Source organism: Lepidothrix coronata, unplaced genomic scaffold (assembly GCF_001604755.1).
Source record: "Lepidothrix coronata isolate B3197 unplaced genomic scaffold, Lepidothrix_coronata-1.0 Scaffold41, whole genome shotgun sequence".
Lineage (NCBI taxonomy): Eukaryota > Metazoa > Chordata > Aves > Passeriformes > Pipridae > Lepidothrix > Lepidothrix coronata.
In genome coordinates, this window is record NW_016690221.1 from 607408 (window position 1) to 626267 (window position 18860).

The 18860-nt window shown below is 45.3% G+C and overlaps 1 protein-coding gene across 6 annotated transcripts in view; it reads right to left on the reverse strand.

Annotated features, from left to right (window-relative positions):
* Positions 1–1666: 1666 nt before the first annotated feature.
* SDK1 (sidekick cell adhesion molecule 1) overlaps positions 1667–18860 on the reverse strand; it is a 392652-nt gene continuing 375458 nt past the window's right edge. For all 6 annotated transcript variants that reach the window (XM_017813542.1, XM_017813541.1, XM_017813543.1 and 3 more), the window contains 5 exons: positions 14125–14289; positions 11238–11375; positions 9188–9308; positions 8839–8968; positions 1667–2185 (listed from right to left, as the gene is read on the reverse strand). In XM_017813542.1, coding sequence (XP_017669031.1) covers positions 1913–2185; positions 8839–8968; positions 9188–9308; positions 11238–11375; positions 14125–14289 — 827 coding nt within the window. In that variant the 3' untranslated portion in view covers positions 1667–1912. The remainder of the gene's footprint in view (positions 2186–8838; positions 8969–9187; positions 9309–11237; positions 11376–14124; positions 14290–18860) is intronic.

Here is an 18860-nt window from a genome sequence, read left to right on the forward strand (position 1 = left end):
AGTTCTGAGATCCTTTGCCCTGTCCAAGAGGCACTGAAAGGTGACAGCAAGGCTGAGCTTGCCCTTGAACCTCACTGTTCTGGTGAGGTGCCACCAGGATACTCCAACCAGGCCTCATGGGCAGGTTGGTTTCAACAACCTGCCTTGAAGACACCACCGCCCCCTGCCACAGATGTCCTGCATCCCCAGATGAGATAAAACAACATCCCTAGAGAGGACAGGGGCAATTTTCAACAGTAACAGTGCCCACATGTGCCCTGATGGGACTTTAGCAAGCACCAATTTTTCTGGCTGATCCACCTGGAAGGAAATGCCAGATGCTGGAGTGGCAAGGACTCGCCTCCTTCCAAATTCACCTTTGAAACCCTTGTGATAAAAAGTCTGGTGAACCAGGACTGTTCAGGTCCAAGGACTGGCCTTGGATTCTGACAACTTCCTTGTGAGTGAATAACTTGCTGCTAAAACACGAAAGACTCGGGAAAAGGATAGAAAAGAAAAAAAAACAAAAAGTGAGCTGTACAAAAGGATCGGAGATAAACTAAAACTCCCCTCTCTTCTTTCCAAGGGCCACAGTTTCAAGTGCACAAACAGGCTGTAAACATGCACAAGGTAATTCATGACCCTAATGCCTGAAAAACCTGGTTAGCTTTATTTGGAGATATGTTGTTGCTTCTCCCAGATACGAAGCTGAAGAATCAATAAAAGGCACCTGTGGACACCAAAACTCTCCTAGTCTGTGTGATGTGTCTTTGTACTAAAAGAAATAAAATCAAACAAACCCTGCCACTGTGTACTTTTTACAGACCAGTAAACAGGACTGCAGTGTCTGGGTGAGAAAGGATGCTCAACTTCTGTTGGCAGGGCAGGATAACTTTGATGATCAAACCCCTCATCAATTAGTAGACTCTCTAGCTTGTCACTGCAATTTTAATTGAAAAATTCCTCTGGCTTGCTGGGTTGTGTCCTTTGACTTTTAAAAAATGACTGATTCAAATGGTACACGCAGTCCACAGGGGAGGATTAGAGCCACGCCAAAAATAAACTGACCTTGCATCTGAATTCTTCCCATTTGCTTCACCCACCGCTGCCTACAGTGCTCTTTTGAGCCATCTTCTCTTCCAAAGGCCCTGGAGTTGGAATATTTAAAGAATGCAGCAGGTCCCATTTGAAGAAGAAAGAAAAGCAGGTCAGTTATTCAGTATAAACACACCAGTAGTGAGCTAGAGCAGAGTGACACATCTGAGCCTACGTTGATCAGCCAGTGCTCCTAATGTGGGGAGCAGCAAGGAGAAGAGGAGAGAGGAGGTGTCTGCTTTTCACCTAAAAATTTGTCCCTTTTCTATGTTTTTCTACTTGACCTTGATGAAAGGGAAAAATTTAAAGAGGAAAAAAGAAAAAGAAATAAAAAAGAGTAGAGAAAAAGGAAGAAAAAGGAGCCTGGAAGGTTTTATGTTTTCTCTTCAAATCACATCACGAAGTCACTCATTGCATCTAGGGAATTCACCTGCTTGTTTGGGAACGGTGGGACAGAAGGACGGGAGAGAAAGAAAGAGGGAAGAGAAGGGCGTGGGAGCTGCTTCCTGAAGCAGTGTTACAAAAAGCGGTTAAAAAACCCCTACTATTCACAAGTGGTTAAAATCATCGCTTTTCAGAATTCCTTTCTGTCTTTTTTTTTTTTTTAAAACAAACGTTCAGCTCGTTCAGCTTCGTGGTTTTTTTTCTTTTTTTTTAGAGTTGATTGTCTTCAGGAAAAAAAAACGAAACACCAACCCAGCCTCACGTGTGTTCCCATCCGTTTCTACCCTGATAGAGGAGTCACCCCCAGTTCACCGCCCCGGTCACGCGCACACAGTCCCTGCGACGGGTCCCCCCGGGTGTCACCCGTGGCTCGGCCGTGTCCCCCAGCCCCGGCTCAGACGAAGGAGGAGAACCCTGTCACTGGAGTCCGGGAGCCGGGCGCGGGCTGTCCCGTGGGGGTGTACACCCCTCCTGAGCTCTGTGTCGTGATGACAGTCTGGAAATAGGGTTCTGTCTCGCTGGCGGTGCACTCCTCGTATCTGTAGGACGCCGGGTGCTTCACCCCTTTCTGCTGCCGCTTCCACGAGTTGTAGTAGGTGGGGTCGCTCATGTAGTGGTTCACAAAGGAGTGCTTTGGCAACTCGTCCTCATAGTCTGAGTCTGTGACCTGGAGCAGCAGGAAAAAATATAATTAAATAATTGGCCGTTAGCATCTATGGTTTATTTGTCCTGTTCCACTCTCAAAGAAATTAGAGGCAAGTTTAATATCAGCAGCTGACAAAAGGTGTAATGTTAAGGGAGGATGGTTTGAAGTTCAGGTGTAATACAAGCTGGGCTGTAGAAAAGCACTGTGCTCTGGTTTAGCCAGACTTTGCTCCTAGGTATCCCCCCTGATGAACGCTGGTGACAAGCAATGCAGAGAAATCCCTTCTAATTCACTGCAAGATGGTGCAGCAGGAGCCAGGAGTTCCTGTTTGGATACAGAATGCAGGAAAGTGTAGAGATGCCACAGGGAAACCAAGAGCTTTTGCTCACTATCACTACTTCGAGCAATAATCAGAAGTGTTGCAATTGCAACTGAGCATCTCTCTTCTGATGCAAGGACAACACGAATGTCTCCCACCTAAAACCACTCAGGTTGGCCAGATGGGCTGTTGCTTGTGGTAGCCAGACCAGGCCACCTGCACAGCACTCTGGGTGTGGCTTACCCTGTTAAGTATTGAAAATTAGTTATGTAACTGAAAGGGAGTTAAGCAAAAATTAGATTTTTTTTTTTTTTACAGGCAAACAACTCCATCTGCATATTCCAGCTGATTATTGATGGTACAAGGTGCACAACCAGCGGCGACAGAAGAAAGAGAATACAAAATCTGGAAAAGAAGAGCTGCCAGGCAGGAGGGGCTGCTTTCTTGGGATGAGTCAGACACAGCTCTGTGTTCAGAGCGCATCTTACCCCTGAAACATTTATGCACGGTGGCTGGAGAGCTTCAAAGCTCATATCAATATCGAGCGGGAGCTCTATTGAGATGTAACCAGATAAGCTTTGTGCATCTGCCCCTCCTCTGAAGTGCTGCTGCTGTGATGCAGCTGGAGGAATCACAGAGGGCTTGTACATCTCTGCTGAGCACAGAGACCACGGCAAAGCCTTGGCCATGGTATCCAAGTGCACATTTTCCTTCTGTTCCCACTAACGTTCCCACCAATAACAGCCACATCCCATACAGCATGCTAACATCTATCCAGTCATTTCCAGATCTCATGCCTTCCCTCAAAATCTCCAGTTCGAGCATGCAAAAGCATTTATTCCTTTTTTTTGTCCCCAAAACAATCTACACAGCCAATTCTAAAGGTAATTAAATATCAGAGCAGCAGCTGCCTAAGACATACAAGGGAGACAGGTAAGCACAGCTCGTAACTGTTAGTTGCTGCAATTAGTTTCAAAAGGTTGGTATCGTTCTGATCTATGACACCACGCAGCACACACACATCCTTCTCGATCCTCCTGCCACACAACTTGTCTCTCCTCCTCTAAAGCTCCTTTTTAATGGTCTCTGAAGAACAATCCTCAAATGCCTTACAAACCATCGTTTGAAAAGGGCACAGCATCCATCATCCCACTTCTTTGCTTAGATAGCTGCTTCAGTACTATTTCGGGCCCATTTCCCAGCTCAGAGGGTGATGGACAGAGCTGAGAAATTTTTCCCAGAGATTTCCAAAAGTCTGAGCAAAGCAGCTCTTTACAACTTTGCAAAACTTCCCTTCCACTATTACCCAGGCTCCAGCTCTTTAGGAATCATGGACGGTTTGATTTTTAAGAATGACAAGCTTCAGGTGCTTTGACATGTAATTACTAATACAGCAAAGCCCTACCAGCATTTAATAATTATTCCAGAAGGAACTCAGCAAGTCTCTCTCCTAGAAGAACACTCCTTTGCACCAGCTGCCAGCTTCGGGAAGCCAACACCCAGCTCCCTCCAAAGACCTTCCTGAACAGGTGGGTTTTGCAGCATTCCTGGAATATCCCCAGATTTGGACCACTTCACAGCCAGTGGGTGCAGAGAGCAGCTCCAGAGTCTTGGCACTGCTGGTGGGAACATGCTGCCAGCACTGCCCTGTCTGTTTTTGTAAGGGGCTCCAACAGGAGTGCTGCTGATGACCACAGATGTGGCAGGGAATGGCAGCAGGAGCTCAGGCAGGCTAGTCCTCAGCTGCAGACAAAACCAACTTCACCAAAAGATCCCCAAACCCTGGTTCCCTCTGTACTCAGCAGGAAACAAGTTGTTGCACTTTGCATCAACCTACATCTCCAAACATTATGTTCTGTCTCCACAGTCTAATTTTAAGGTAAATGCCTGGGAAGCTGGGGATGATGTGGGCATCCAGAAGAAAAGTCTCTGCATCCTGAGCAGAGACAAGTGGTTATGGATCACTCACCAGAAGCACCTAAAGATGTGAACCCCTTTGGCTATGATGGATGTGCTCTCTCCATCAAAGGCACAAGGCTGCCACTGCCCTTGCCATGTCCTCTGACTCCTTCCCAATCCACCATCACTGACTTAGACACTTTCATCCACCTCTCAGGGAAACAACCCCCTGCTGAACAGATGGATCACAGCTCAGTTGAGCTGGAATAAGCATAAGGAGAAAAAAACCCACAAACTTCTAGTGACTCCTTATTGATCTTCCTGATGTCCCCAGAGACACACAGGAACATAAAGGCAAGTAAAAGGCTGGAAGCTCTACGGAGAAATGCAGAAAAGAAGCTGTATCCAGAAGAATGACACATGACTTTATAGGTATAATAGTACTGATGCAGACACTTGATTGCTGTCCACTGCTTGCAGAAAAACACTCACCCACAAAACTAATATAATTTCTGTACCTAAGCCAAGTTCTTTCAAGACTGCCAGAAGTCAACATAATAAAGACGAGAAATACTTGGAACGCTTTTAGATGGGCTGCTGCCTTTTGAAATACGGTGACACCTGGATGTGCCATGAACTGAAAGAAGGAATTTAAAACCAATACCACCTGCTGATAATTTGTCCACTAATTAGTCCATTATACCAACTGAAAGGAAACACTAATTTGGTGTAAATAAGGGCAGTGCCTTTCAGAAGCAAGTCTCATAAAACATATATAGCTGCACTAATTTCAGCCCTTTCACCATCATTAGCACTGATGCTGGAAAGGATAACCTGCCTTGTTAGTGTTGATACAACATGTTTTCTCTGTGTTTCCTTCAGAATAGGCAGGAACTGTCCATTCTGTCCATGTTTCTGAAGTATCTTCTAAGGTCTGCTCCGAGCAATACTCCAATAACTACCCTTATCAGCAAGGAATTGCCGTTCCACAGCCTCGATGAAAATCAAGGAGAAGCCAGATAAACCTGTTTAGCATGACAATACAGTCAGCTTATGCTAGAGGATTACTTTTTAGTGGTTTTTAAACTATTGAGTAAATAGAAATGCTGCAGGGCTTTTTGCTTTGTTTTCTGTTTCCTCCTTTCCATGTGACTGTGGCTGTGTTACCTTGGAAACCTCCATGGGCTGGAACGTGATTGGGTGTTCGATGACATTACAGACTGTCAACCAAAGGTAAAAGGATGGCTATGAAACAACAAATACAGAAAATGAGAGGCTATTCAGGTATATTATTGATAGCACAAAATGCACAAGTGCTCTTCAGAGGCAAGTCAGCGACCAGAGTTGGCTGCCTTAGTTCAAAATATACTTTTTAAAGTGACTGCAAAAGAAACAATCTTATCAGATTACTTCTAAAAATGTAGATGGCAGCAGTTTCTTTTGGTTGACCTGAAATTAATATGCTGTAAAAGAGATAAGGTAACCTAATATGCAAAAAGATTTCTCTGGACACAGGAGCCCCTGCTTATTTAATGTGTCACCTGCAGCTGGTTCCTACATGGTGCTCAACTTGTCAAAATCGCTGGAGAACTTTACTGGAAACAAGTTAAACCGTATTCCCTGTGAAGTGTTAAGTGGAAATTTAAAATATCTTCCTACAGAGCTGAGAAAGCAAAAGCCATTTAGACTGCAGAGAGCAGTGGGAACACCAGAGCATCGCCAGCATTCTGCCCTGACTGATAACCTGTGTGACCTGTGAGAATATTTTCTCCTGGAAACAGTTTTTGGGAGACCATGAGGACACATGAGAACACACAAACATGCAGCACCTTCCCCTCTCCTTCTGCAAAACTACTCTTCCATGGCTGGATGACATTGCAGATATATCATCAAATTTTTGTACATGGTGAACACCAAATTTCTTCAGATTATCTGTCCAGGGCCTTGTCCACTTGACTCATTAACTAAAAGCCTATTATTATTAATCACTTAGAAATTCCACTCATAGCAGTCTCTTGCTCCATACCTGCCAATTAAACTTCTTTAACCTCATTAACAGTACTGGTGCTTGGCTTTCATGACATGGAGTAAGTTAACCACTTGATTTATGAATATTAAGAGTCCTACTTGATTTCCTCAGTGTTTCTCTCTGGCTCTCCTCTTCAGGAGGAACGCTCCCAGGCAGCTGTGTTTTAAGTGCAGTCAGTCAGACTAAGAGTTTCTCACAGACTTCTTCATGTTCAGTAAACCCCATGTGACTTGAAGCCAGTGAACTTCTTTCTTTTCCATAAAAATTCTTGACACCTCAGGCAAGAGGAGTAAGACTAAGCATGACGATGACATGTGGATTGAAAGCAAAAGCACAGTTTTTGGCCCTGCCTGCCCTAATGTGCATCATATTAAATGGAATTTGAGAACCATGCACAGATGTTTTAGAAGAAAACAGCATCAGCACCCTTTGTTGCAGAGGACCAAAACTAGGTAGAGCTCTTATATAAAAAGATTATCTTTAACTCTTCATATAAAGGCAAACATTTCTGCCTGCTAGGAGAGATGGAAATTCTGGAACTCTCAGAAACCAGAGCTTGTCTGTTACGATCTCCTTTGAGAACAGAAACAAAAAGAAAATAAAAGACAAACAGGAAGAGCTAATAGGTACAGGAACACTTGAAAAGAGAGTGGTCAATCATCTGTACCCACCTCTGCCCCAACCCACCCTCACCTCCTGTCTGTACCCACCAATATAAACAGCATTTTCAGGCTGATCAAAAGGCAGCATCTCCTATTGCTACCTCTACTGGGAGCATATTAACATTTCATGACTAAAAGCACTCCCCACCACAAAAAAACCAGCATCAAAGACATTACACAGACAGGCTGCATATCTAAGCCCCAAGGAAAAACAGGAGGCATATTTTGTGCACATTCTCACATGCACACCCAGATTCAAAAAACCACCAGAGTCTCAACTGAGACCTTCAGGCTCAACAGCAACTCACAGTAAATAAACAATATTAATAATAGCCTGAGAAGAAAACCACCCAAATCACTTCCTTCTCTGCTGTACAAACAGTGCACATAGGAGGCATAATGACACCCTGCAAGGAGACTTTTGCACATTACCAGGAAATACCACATGGGACATTGAAATTAATGTCAAAAGGTGCCGGTGCTAAATTCACGACCATGCTCAGCAAACTGTTTTAATGACAGGTTTAATGCTGGGCTGTTACAGTGACATGACCAAAGCTCTATGGGTTTAATCTGGAGGGTAATGCTTGTGCATTGCAGAGACAGCAGCTTGAGCTCCACCAAGGAAAGCTGCCTTCATGACGGGTCGGCCACAGGGCAGCACAAAGCAGCAGGCTGTCTGTGGTAATTAGCAGGAGGTGAGAGCTAGGTAGCCAGGAAAAGCAGCTGTAGCTGCAGGTGCAGAAAAACTACAGATGAAAACTGTCATCTTCTTTCACTACTTGCTGCTCTTGATTTATTCTTGCTAGAAGGGTCACGTTTGGAGTGGTTTGGCCCACTGCTCGCTTCTTGCGCCGTCAGTTCAGATTCGTCAGGATCTCAGCTGACAACGTGTGATTTTAGAGACAGATTTACCTTTCTGGATATCCTTTGAAGTCTGTCTATTCACCCCTGGCCACTGTTGGACTTTCACAGACAAGAAGCATTTTGTTCCTTCTTCCAGGGAATATGGGACACAAGAGGGAGCACAGCCAGATGGATAATGCTGGCACGCACCCGCCTTCCTTGGAGAACAGAGTCTAAAGGCAACCTGAGCATAAGGCTGGGGTGTCCAGAAAGCTGAATGCTGGGCTCTCACAGCCATGGGGCCATGTGCTCCCTGGCAAGTTACTCATTCCCCACTGACTCCCCCTGTCACTGAGGCAGTGGTTATCACAGCTCAGACTGCTCTTCTGAATCATGGGGTTTGCTGTAGCTGTCTATAAAACAGGCACTGTGAACTTCAAACCACAGCTCCTACTTCAGTCAGTGCAACAATCCAAAACTCATCGCACCTTTAACCTCATCCAGACAGTAGCTGGTTATTTTTCAGTGCCTATGCCTTTTCCCAAAAGTGCTCCAAGTTTGCAGCCCACAGGCAGAAGAGGATGTTCAGTCCCTTCCAGAGAGGTCAGCATACACAGTCTGACTGACTGCACTTATCTTTCTACCTGACCCTGGAAAACTGAATATCTGCTAAGGCCAGGTTTGGAATCTGCCCTGGCTGGGTCCTGCTTGTTATTCTTTCCTTAGATATTTTAATTTTAATTTAATTTTTTTGTGATGAAAACAGCCCGGTGGACATTTTAAAGGCCCTAAGACAGGCAAACAGTGACCACCCAGTATGGTGCAGGTCTGGGACTGGGACTTCAAAGACTTGCCAGGATTCAGCAGGGTTATCTGCAGTGACTGGGCAATATTTGGTGAGGCAAAGGGAAATCCTTACCTCTGACTCCGACACTTCCAAGGGCTTCTCGTTGAGGCCCAAGCCCTCGGTCAGCACAGCTCCATTGTACTTGTTGCAGATGTCCTCATCAGAGTAGTGCAGCCCCCCTGGGCTTGGGCGAGGAGGAGACCTAGGAAATGCAACACTGAGTGTATGGGATGCTGTCATTTCTCTGGAATGACACAATTAAATCATGCTTAGAAGCCAGAATCACAGCCTGAGGCAGAGACTTGGGCATTAGTCCTCCTTAGATTCTCCAGACAACAGTCTCTCCCCTTTGCCTATTTAACAGTTGCTTGAAGCTACATAAAAAGCCATTTCCAAAAGCATGGCATTCCCAGCTTCTTACCTGGTTCCATTTTTCTTTGAGAAGGTGCTCTTGATGTTCAGGTGTCTGCTGTTGAGCTCCAGAGCAGTGAAGCCTCCGTTATCCAGGGTGACTGACTCTTCTACATTGGAGATGGTTTTACCTAGAGCCAGGCAATGAAAGATTCAGCTGAAACAAAGGCACTTTCCCCCCAAATAGAACTGCAGAAAGTAACTTGTCCTTTCTGTTTTAATTATTTGAAATTTTCTTCACCTTTCTTACTGGCAACTAAGAACAGAGTGAAGGAAAGGAGTGTATCAGGAGTGTGAAGGGGCAGAGGGAGCCAAAAGAGGGGAATAAATAGGATTTATGAATGGATGGATGCATTTCATTCAGAGGTAGGTAAAATAGCACAGATAAACTGTGCTCCAAAAGTGCTTATTCGTGTCTTTTGACTATAAATAGAAACCAGGTGACTAATTTGGGTGGCCACTGAAGATGTCCTAGATCAGGTGCTGTGAATCCCATTCATGCTGACTGAAACAAAACAAGAGAAAGTAAAACTAAAAAAGGCAGAAAAAAGGGAAAAAGAAAAGAGAAAAAGAAAAGGCAGGAAAGAAAGCAAGAAAAGGGCAAGTGGATAGCAAATGTGAAAAAGATGTCAAAGCTGTAATAAGGATAAGACACAGATGTGAGAAATCAGTGGACAGTGTAAGGCAGAAACAAGGACGGGATGGGAAGAAGAAGGAAAATACAGCAAAGTATATTATTTCCTGTGATCAAATACAGCAGGAGCTTGTTCCCTCTCATGTTCCTTCTCGGTAATCCCAGAGGTGTGAGCTCAGCCCGTGTCCCAGGGAGAAGGGCTGGGTACAAGCTGCCACTGTGTAGCAAGCAGGTGCTTTTTCCTCGGCTCCAATTTCAGTGCTGCATTAAAAGTCTGTGAACAAGTCTGTGACAGTACAGGTCAGACCCGTCTTTTCATGTCTGTCCCCCAAACACAGAGCAAAACTAAGAAGATGAGAGATTTCCTATGAGCTATGCATACAAATATGTAATAGTATTAACTCGGTAAAATGCCATGGTATTCATACATCTCATATCTCAGGGGACTGAAATCTGATTTTCTAACACTTGTTAGAAGTGAATTACAAAGAAAGAGAAGATCTTCACTTGGGGACTGAATTACTAAATACTGCCTGGAAGACTTCATTACATTAATCCCTAAGAACAGGTAGTGCAAAGACCCATCCACCCGATCCTACTCATTAATGTGCCTTTTCTGGCACCTCCTGGCACCAGAGCAATTCTTGCTGTAGGTGGAGGAGCCTATCAGAGAAATACACATGTGAACAACCCTTCTAGGACTTTATCATGTAGGGAGAAGAAAAGGTAAAAACAATTTTCAGAGCTCAAGAACTAGGCTTTTTGAAAGGGGACTATTTAACATTCCTGTTACAGAGCAGGTAGCTCCTGTTTCCTTTCAAGAAAGGAGACCTGTAAAAATCATAACTAAAGGAAAATTCAAAGCTTGATGTTCATTTTGTCTTAAAGTCTAACAGGTCTAACCAAGACACCTCCTGGCTTCTTGGCCCCCAGCCCAGGAAATGCAGCTTGGCTTAGGGAAGGAATGTGAATGCAGGGCACTCTAAATATACAGGAATTGTGATACAGTCCTCACACACACAGATCTAGAATATCTGCACTGGGTGCAGCCACAGAAAAGCAGAATCTTTATCCTTCTCCCCATCTATTAGGGAATGATGACAAAGCTAAACAAAGTCTCAGCTGATTCCTTATTTGTGGTCTTTTGCCATGTGTTTGACCCAGAGTCCTTGGCTTTTGCTACAGTCCCTGGGACTTCCAGATGGGGTCCTGTCTGAGCCCATGGCTGGTGAGTATCCAACCCCTGATCCAGTGGTGATTATGGGGAAAAGCCATTTCTACCAAATCAGATAGCAAAAAGATCTGAGTCTTCTGCCAAACAAAATAGAGACAGTCCATGCTGATGAAATCAGGGGTTCAAAGGGAAGATATTTCCGATTCTCACAACTCTTGAGAGTGTGTGCACAGCATGGAGATGATGCCTTACCTCCGTTGCAGTTCTTGTACTTCTTGCTCTGGCCATGCAGGACCAATGCAAACACCACCAGGAGGATGAGGATCAGGCTTGAGAGAGCCATCACCAGCAGAAACCACCACTCCTCATAGAAAGGGGCTTCTGTTTGTGCTGAAAGAGCAAAAAACAAATTACATTCCCTCTTTATGCCCCTTCAAAATTTTCTCTTCCTCCCCACAGTGAACAATGCATTGATAATGGTGCTCAGGAGAAAGAGGTGTTCAAAGGATGTCACATAGTCTACTGGGCACTTCTGAGGGCCTTTCTGACACTTCTGAGATGGCAGAGAACAGGAGCATATCACAACTCCAACACAGAATCATGGCATGCTTTAGATTGGAAGGGACCGTAAAGATCATCCAGTTCCAACCCCCTGCCATGGGCAGGGACACCTTCCACTATCCCAGGTTGCTCCAAGCCCCATCCAACCTGGCCTTGGACATTTCCAGGGATGGGGCAGCCACAACTTCTCTGGGAAACCTGTTCCATCTCTACAAGCACCTTTCACACACCTGGAGCAGGGCTCCAGGATCCCTTAGCTAAGAAGTTATCACCAAGAGAAGAGAGGTAGGTTTCTTCTCACAGCTCTGCATACCTACATGTCTTGACTACCATGTTATGCTTAGTACTCCCTGGGTCAAAGGAACCACTAATACATCTGTCATGACCCATGATTAGTCCAATTTTCAAGAGGCTTGCCTTGCCAAAATGCTGCTCAGTAGCTGTTTGAAAAATACAGCCAGTGACAGGCAAAAAAGTACACTTGGTTCAGTGTCTTTCAGTACTCCAACTTCCAGCATTCACTGCTGCTCTTTATCACCTCCCATCCGCTCAGCCAAGCCTGATGTGCAGCACATGGGTATCAATTCAGTTGCCTGGACTTTGTGCAATCTCAGGTCATTTCACCCCATTTGACCTCAATTTAAGACACAAAATGATACTAACTTCCCCTTTCTGGAGTTATCTTGCCAATCTTGGTTTAAAGTAATAAGTATTGTTATTTTCTTGCAGTGACATTCTCTTTGTCTTCTCTTGAGCTCCCTCGGCTTTGGGAAAAAAATGCAGCTGCTGGAGCATGAGCCAGCAGTTGTATATAATTCCCCTGTAGTCCAGAGGGTGGAACACCACCTGGCAGGAATGGGCAATGCCAGGAGACCAACGTCAACCCCTCGTAGCACCAAACCCAGGCACTCTCTTTCCCTGACTGTCCTGAGCCTGGATCTGCATACAAGACTGTTGTTAGCCTGACAATATGAGCTTAAATTTGTTCCAGATCACTGGGTATTCTACAGCAGGGAAAAGCAGCCCCTTTTTCTTCTTCACTAGGAGGCCAGTCCAGGCCAATAAAATCCTACAGGCAAACTACACAAGCCATGCTGGGCTGAGCAGATTCAGGGCAATTTATACCTCCCTGTGCCAGCTGAAGTGGTCAGCCTAAAATGCTTTATACTTTTATGACTGTGAATCTCAACAGAAGCCTCTTACTTTCATGCAGCAATTTGAGAGGAACACTGAAGCATCAAAAGGAGGTGAATTAAATAGTTCTGTTCAAGTGGAGATCTTACAAACAAGCAGTTTATTTATAGAAAGCATCACAAGGAGATGCATGCCCAGCTTCAGAGGGAATAATGTCTTCCAGGAAAGGAAAGACTGACATGATTGCTGATCCTTTACATTGTGTTACAGCCTCTGCAAAACCACAGATAGGAAAAACACTGACTCGTGGTGTTTGAAGTGGGTTGTCCATGCCCTTGTCCTGAAGAAGAAAAGCTGGGGTAGCACTCACACTGAAATCCATGGAAGCTCTCCTGGGCTAAGTGGTTAATTGTGTCAGGACAAACGCAGCCACGATGGCAATAGCAGCGTTTGCTGCTCCTGCCTTCTGGGTAGCTCTTGAATGGTGTTTATGCTTTTCACTGGAGCAGCAAAGAGATAAAAGCCACTCCAGATACTGGAGCATTGCCAGGTTCTCAGGACTCTCCAGAATTTTGAATCACAAAGCCGCTTTATCAGGTTCTTTTATTCCCCTTGTCTTTGCTGACACAGCAAGGGTGAAACCTGCTGCTCAAAAGCAACCTGGAGCACAGCTGGGAGGGTGAGAGGAGACCCAGCAAAGCCGTCCCCAGGTCAAGGTCTCCCACCTCACCATAGGCCACTGAACTCCACCTGCCCAGCCCTGGCAAGCTGAGGGGAATTTGCTTTTCCAGGTATTGAAGTTCTTTCAGAAAACCAGAATTCTGGGCTGCTCACAGGGATTTTGGAAGCATGTTTAGGCCATAGCCCTGTTTACTGGGAATAAACACAAGAGGGCAGGAAGGGTGGGAAGAGCCCAAAAGCATCACCAATGAGCTGTTCTGATGAAGGATGACTGGAGGCATCACACTGGACTGGAACTGCCAGCACAGAGGATTATCAGGAATAATTTTGTGAAACTACTCCTTCATGTTTTTGAGAAAATGACATAGAAAATGTTTATCCCAGAATCTTGGAGAAAAAAAAAGAAGAAAGCAGAGCAAACAACACAACAGACTAGGAATGGAGAAAAAGCAAACAAATTCTAGACTGCGTAAATTAGTCTTAGGACAAGAGATCTTACAGATGAACACTCTGAGTAGCTTCTTTGTCAATCTTAAAAATGGCACACATGCATTTTTCCTCTTGAGAGTAAAGCATACTGTAATTACAAACCTTGACTCACCACCACATCACTCCACTTTTATCCTGAAACAAGTGAAAACACGCTGCCCTTGATTATCTGTTGCAACTAGAGGATCTGGGTTGTTTCTTTTTTCCCCTTTTCTCTCCCAACCTCAAGAAATTCCACTGAAAAAGATACTTTTTTAAAAAAATCCATGATTACCTGATACTGCCACAGAGGGAACACTTGGCTCTCCATAGCCAAATTCGTTGACAGCCACCACCCGAAATTCATAGGTGACACCCTGTCTGAGTTGGTCCAGGCCGACTGTGTAGGAGGTGGCACTGCGAGGGATGTCCTTCACAAACATATCCCAGAGTCCTTCATCTAGGAAAGCAGCAAGGAGAGAAATGGCATGAGCTGTGTGACCTGGCACTTCCTCCTGCTCACTGGAAGAGGGTGTCATCAATTGTGTGATGGAACTGCAGGCAGTGGACATACTCACCTGAAGGCTGCTCTGTGATGCACACAAATGTCAGAGTGCCCTGCAAGGCCCCATCTGTAAATGCATTTATTCATGATGGGGTCTTATCACAGCCCAGATGGAAGAGGTCTCCTCTAAAATCAGCAGCAGCACCCACAGTGACCTGAGCTGGCCAGAGCAGCTGCCCAGCCATCTGGGCCCCTCCTGATCAGGAGGTAAGGCCACTCATCAGCACGCCTGGCATTTGACAGCGCAGGTAAACCCAAAGCAGCTGCTGCATTAGCGAGTCCTGATCACAAAGGTTTTGCCTACTTCTTACACTGCAAAAATGGCCTCGCTATGGAAGCGCAGAGGTGAGGCTTGCACTAATGGAAGTTTTGGGAAGCTTTTGTAAACTGGTGCCTGAGGGACTGGTGTCACTGGAGTGCTGCTTGCTCCATGATATCAATAGTGTTATGTTCTCCTCATGGCACAGCCTGCAGAGTGAGCCTGCTGGAGCTGCACTCTGTGCTGTACATTTTTAAACAGGAATGAGGTTTTTCTTTGTATTATAAATCTCTCAAAGTTGTTAGAAGCACAATGCCATTCTGATGGGAGTGTTTCACTAGGTTGATCTCCGTTCTCAACAGCCTTAATAACTTCGATCCTGATGCACATCCAGACCAGGCACCATTCCCATCCCTGATCCATTCCCACAACCTTCTACTCACTTGACTACAATGGAACAGACTTTCAACAAGATGGATGCTGGTACCAGTAAGAACAAATCCAACTATAATTAAAAATGTCACTCCATAATTTTGAGGGCAGGAATCAAACATTAATCTAACCAAACTGCCTTCCAGTAACAACTTGTGCCCAGCATTTTCGCTGAGGAAATGGAGTCGCTGTCTATGTGTGGGGCCAAACGCCAGCGTAGCTCTTACAGACCTGACCTCACAAGCATCCCATTGGGCTCTTACGTTCAGTTATCAAAGCCGTTCCAGCAATGTCTATTTTTCTCTGCATGTCCCCCAGCTATGCGAATAGGATGATAACCTCTGCATAGATACGACTCAAGCGCAGGAGCTGCCTGCTTTGAAAGACAGTCCTCTGCACTGCGAGATTCGAGCAGCAGTAGGACTTCTGTAGCTCGAGGTGTTATCAAGGTAACAATAAAGCAGGAGCCAGCAGCACTATCCTCAGCAACTTGTTCCACTGCTGCAGTGTTAAGGCAGGAATCTGTTCTCATTTGCTTCGCCTTCACCTGAGTGTAAACTAATTGGAATCACTGCAGCGATGCCAGAACTGTGCTGGTGTAACAGAGCAAAATTTGGCCCTTAGCCTACTCCTGTGCAACAGGGAATAGCAGCAAAGATGGACTGATTAACACTGCAGGTGCATTTCCATGTGAATGTTTTAACTCTGGCATCAGTAAGTATTGGCTCAGTAATTTGCACCGTGCTGCATGTCTAGAGACACACACAAAGACTAACAACCCCCAAACTCCTTCTTTTCTGGTCATGAGGATTGGCAGTCTCAGCGGATGCAAAAAGCAGGCTGAAATGTTATTGTTCCAGCTGCATTTGAGAAAAAAACAAAGAACAATAAAAATAGGTAATTTTCCTGCCATGCTTAAAATTCAGACCAATACATTATTCACCAGCATGATCAGAGTATAATGAAGTTATCATAATGTACCATTGTTATGTATTAGCTGGGTATTACAATGGCTATAAAACAAGAGATAAAATATTGACTTCCCTTTTACAGGGCAATAGAAGCCGAGATTATTTCTACCATGTAAAGTTACAGTGTAATAAAAAGGGAGCTTGGGATTTAGTTTCTCTGAAGAGGGTGAAGTGAGGGATGCATTTTCAAAGTTGGATTGTTGCAACCACCGATACTAGGGAGATGCATCTCATGACTATAAAATATTGCCATAATTGCTAGAATTGCCTAAGCTTTCATAAACACATTTGTAAACAGCAATAAGAGAATTTGAGCCTATTGTGAATTGTCTGAAAAGCAATTTGTTTGCATTGAAAGCCACTTAAATGGAAGAAGAAAAGCAACAATAAAAATGAATGTTCAGCACTCATTACAACAAACACAACTGTTCAGACATGCACTTTCTCACTCATTTTCTCAAACCTATCAGGGTGCACAGTGCAGAAAATCCAACAGACCAAGACGTGTACATTTAACCACTCTGTGAAGCTCGCAGTAAGTTGGGAAAACCACCCTTGAGAAGTCAGTGTTGCATTTCCACATCTCTGTCCCTTTGGCTATGGTGGTGATCCTGTGGGGCAGCAAAGGATCCTGGTGATGTTTCTTCAGAGGGATTTCTGTCTCACAGGGACTCAGAGATGCTCCAGCTGGTGGCTGTGTATTCTCTGGCCCACTCCCCTTTGATTTTAAATGTGACCCAGCTTGTTATCCTTGGGATCCCAGAAAAGTGCTGATGCAGCTACAGTGGTCAGAAGTCTGCAAGGTGGCAGCCTGGGAGAAGGGATGTCCTACATCTTCCACACTGCTGACCCCAAGCCAATGTTATGCACAGCATAGTATGTGGCTTCCCAAGTCCTGGTCAACAATATTTTTAATTCCAGAGCCTCAATTAATTCATCTTATCTCCATCTGGAACGTTCAGACCCCTCTTTGTACAAGGGCATCACAGTCAGATATATCCAAACTAAAAAAGCACTTTATTCCAGTGGTGAACTGTAAGATTAAATATTGAACACACTGAATGCATTCACTGCATCTCTCCCCCCAACCATCAAAACTAGGTGTGCTCTAAATGTTAGAAGTTCAGCTGAAAGGGAATTCATTAGAAGGTCACCTGTGATAGCAAACACTGGTCTTTAAGTTCAGGAGAAAATCATTAGTGCACCACACACAGCATTTTCCACTCAGTTTAGGGATGAAAGATGCACATGCTGTGGCTGGGACATCAGCTGGGTATTAACTCATAGAAACTGCTGAAAAAAGCAAAGTTTGCAACACCAGACTCATGTGAAGACGTGCAGGGCTCAGCCAGTCCCAGGCAACAGCTCAAGGGAGGCTGCCCTTGCTTCTCCTTTGGTAACATCAATCCCTATCTTCATTTTCCATTGCCTTTCACTGGGCACTTGGCCTCTTTAAAAAAACCTAAATGTGTGATGGAAAAGGGAGGGCTCTTCAAAAAAAGATTAATTTTATCTTGCTGCTTCTTTCTCTCGAGGCTCCACCAGCCCCAGCTCTGCCCTTATTCCTGCTGAGGGGCGGTCTGATCTTCGCCTCCCGGCCTTGATACCTTTGTCCCACCTGCTCTTGAGGTACAGGCATAGGGAAAAGATCTGAATGACAGGGGAAGGTGAAACCACCTCGGACCTAAAAGAAGGTCCAGCCCTCCTGGCTGGGTGCCGACCATTCCGTGTCGGAGCGGCGCTGCCGACCGCAGCCATGCACGGCCCCCGCGGGCCAGCCCGGCTGCACAGGCCATTAATCAGGGTCTCCATGCTAAATAAAACTGTCAGTCAGTGGCGAGGGCTCCTGGCTCTGCTAACTCAAGCCACTAACAACCCACGGCGGGGGAGATGGAGAGCTGTCAGTTATTTGGGTCTTAAAAACCCGCCTTCCCCTCTCCTCCGGCCTACGAGGAGAGCCTGGCCATAAAGCTCCGTCTTAATTACACATTAGGAGGTTTATGAGGGGAGAAGCTGCGGAGAGTTAAGGCCCGGCTGAACGCCAGTGGTGTTCCTCCTACAGAGGACACAATTAAAACCTGGCTGTGTTTGTCAGAGGCAAAGGGCTGGATTATCATGCAAACTAGTGGAAGGACAAGAATGGGAAGTGAAGGCTGACAAACTGTCAGCCGTGACATGTCACTCGCCAGCAGAAGCGAAAAAGGCCCCGTGGCAGATGCCGGCGATGCAGCTGCACCCTTCACTTTGAATTTACTGACTTGTGCTGGTTTGTGTCCATGTTTGACACTGCGCTCCCCCATTTGGTTAAAAATAAATAGAAAAGGAGGAAAACAGAAAAACACTACTCAAGACACCAGAAAGGAAAACTGAAGTGAGATCTGCCCTCAGGGCGTGGGAAGCAAAACCCAGTATTTATGAGACGGACAATCCCCACTCCAAGTAGATGGGTTCTTCTCCAAGATGTCTGCTGCCTTCGTGGAACTGATCATCTTGGAAGCTGGAGAGGGACTTTTTACAAGGGCATGGAGTGACAGGACAAGGGAGAATGGCTTCGCATTGAAAAAGGGCAGGTATGGATTAGATGTCAGGAAGAAATTCTTGGCACTGGCGAGTGGTGAGGGTGGTAAGGCACTGGCACAGGTTGCCCAGACACAAGCCATGAAGATGTGGCACTTAGGGACGTGGTTTAGTGGTGGATTTGGCAGTGTTAAGTTTACAGTTGGACTTGATGATCCTAAAGGTCTTTTCCAATCTAAATTATTCTATGAAGCAAATTGACTGAACACCTCCAGAGCTGCCCTGCA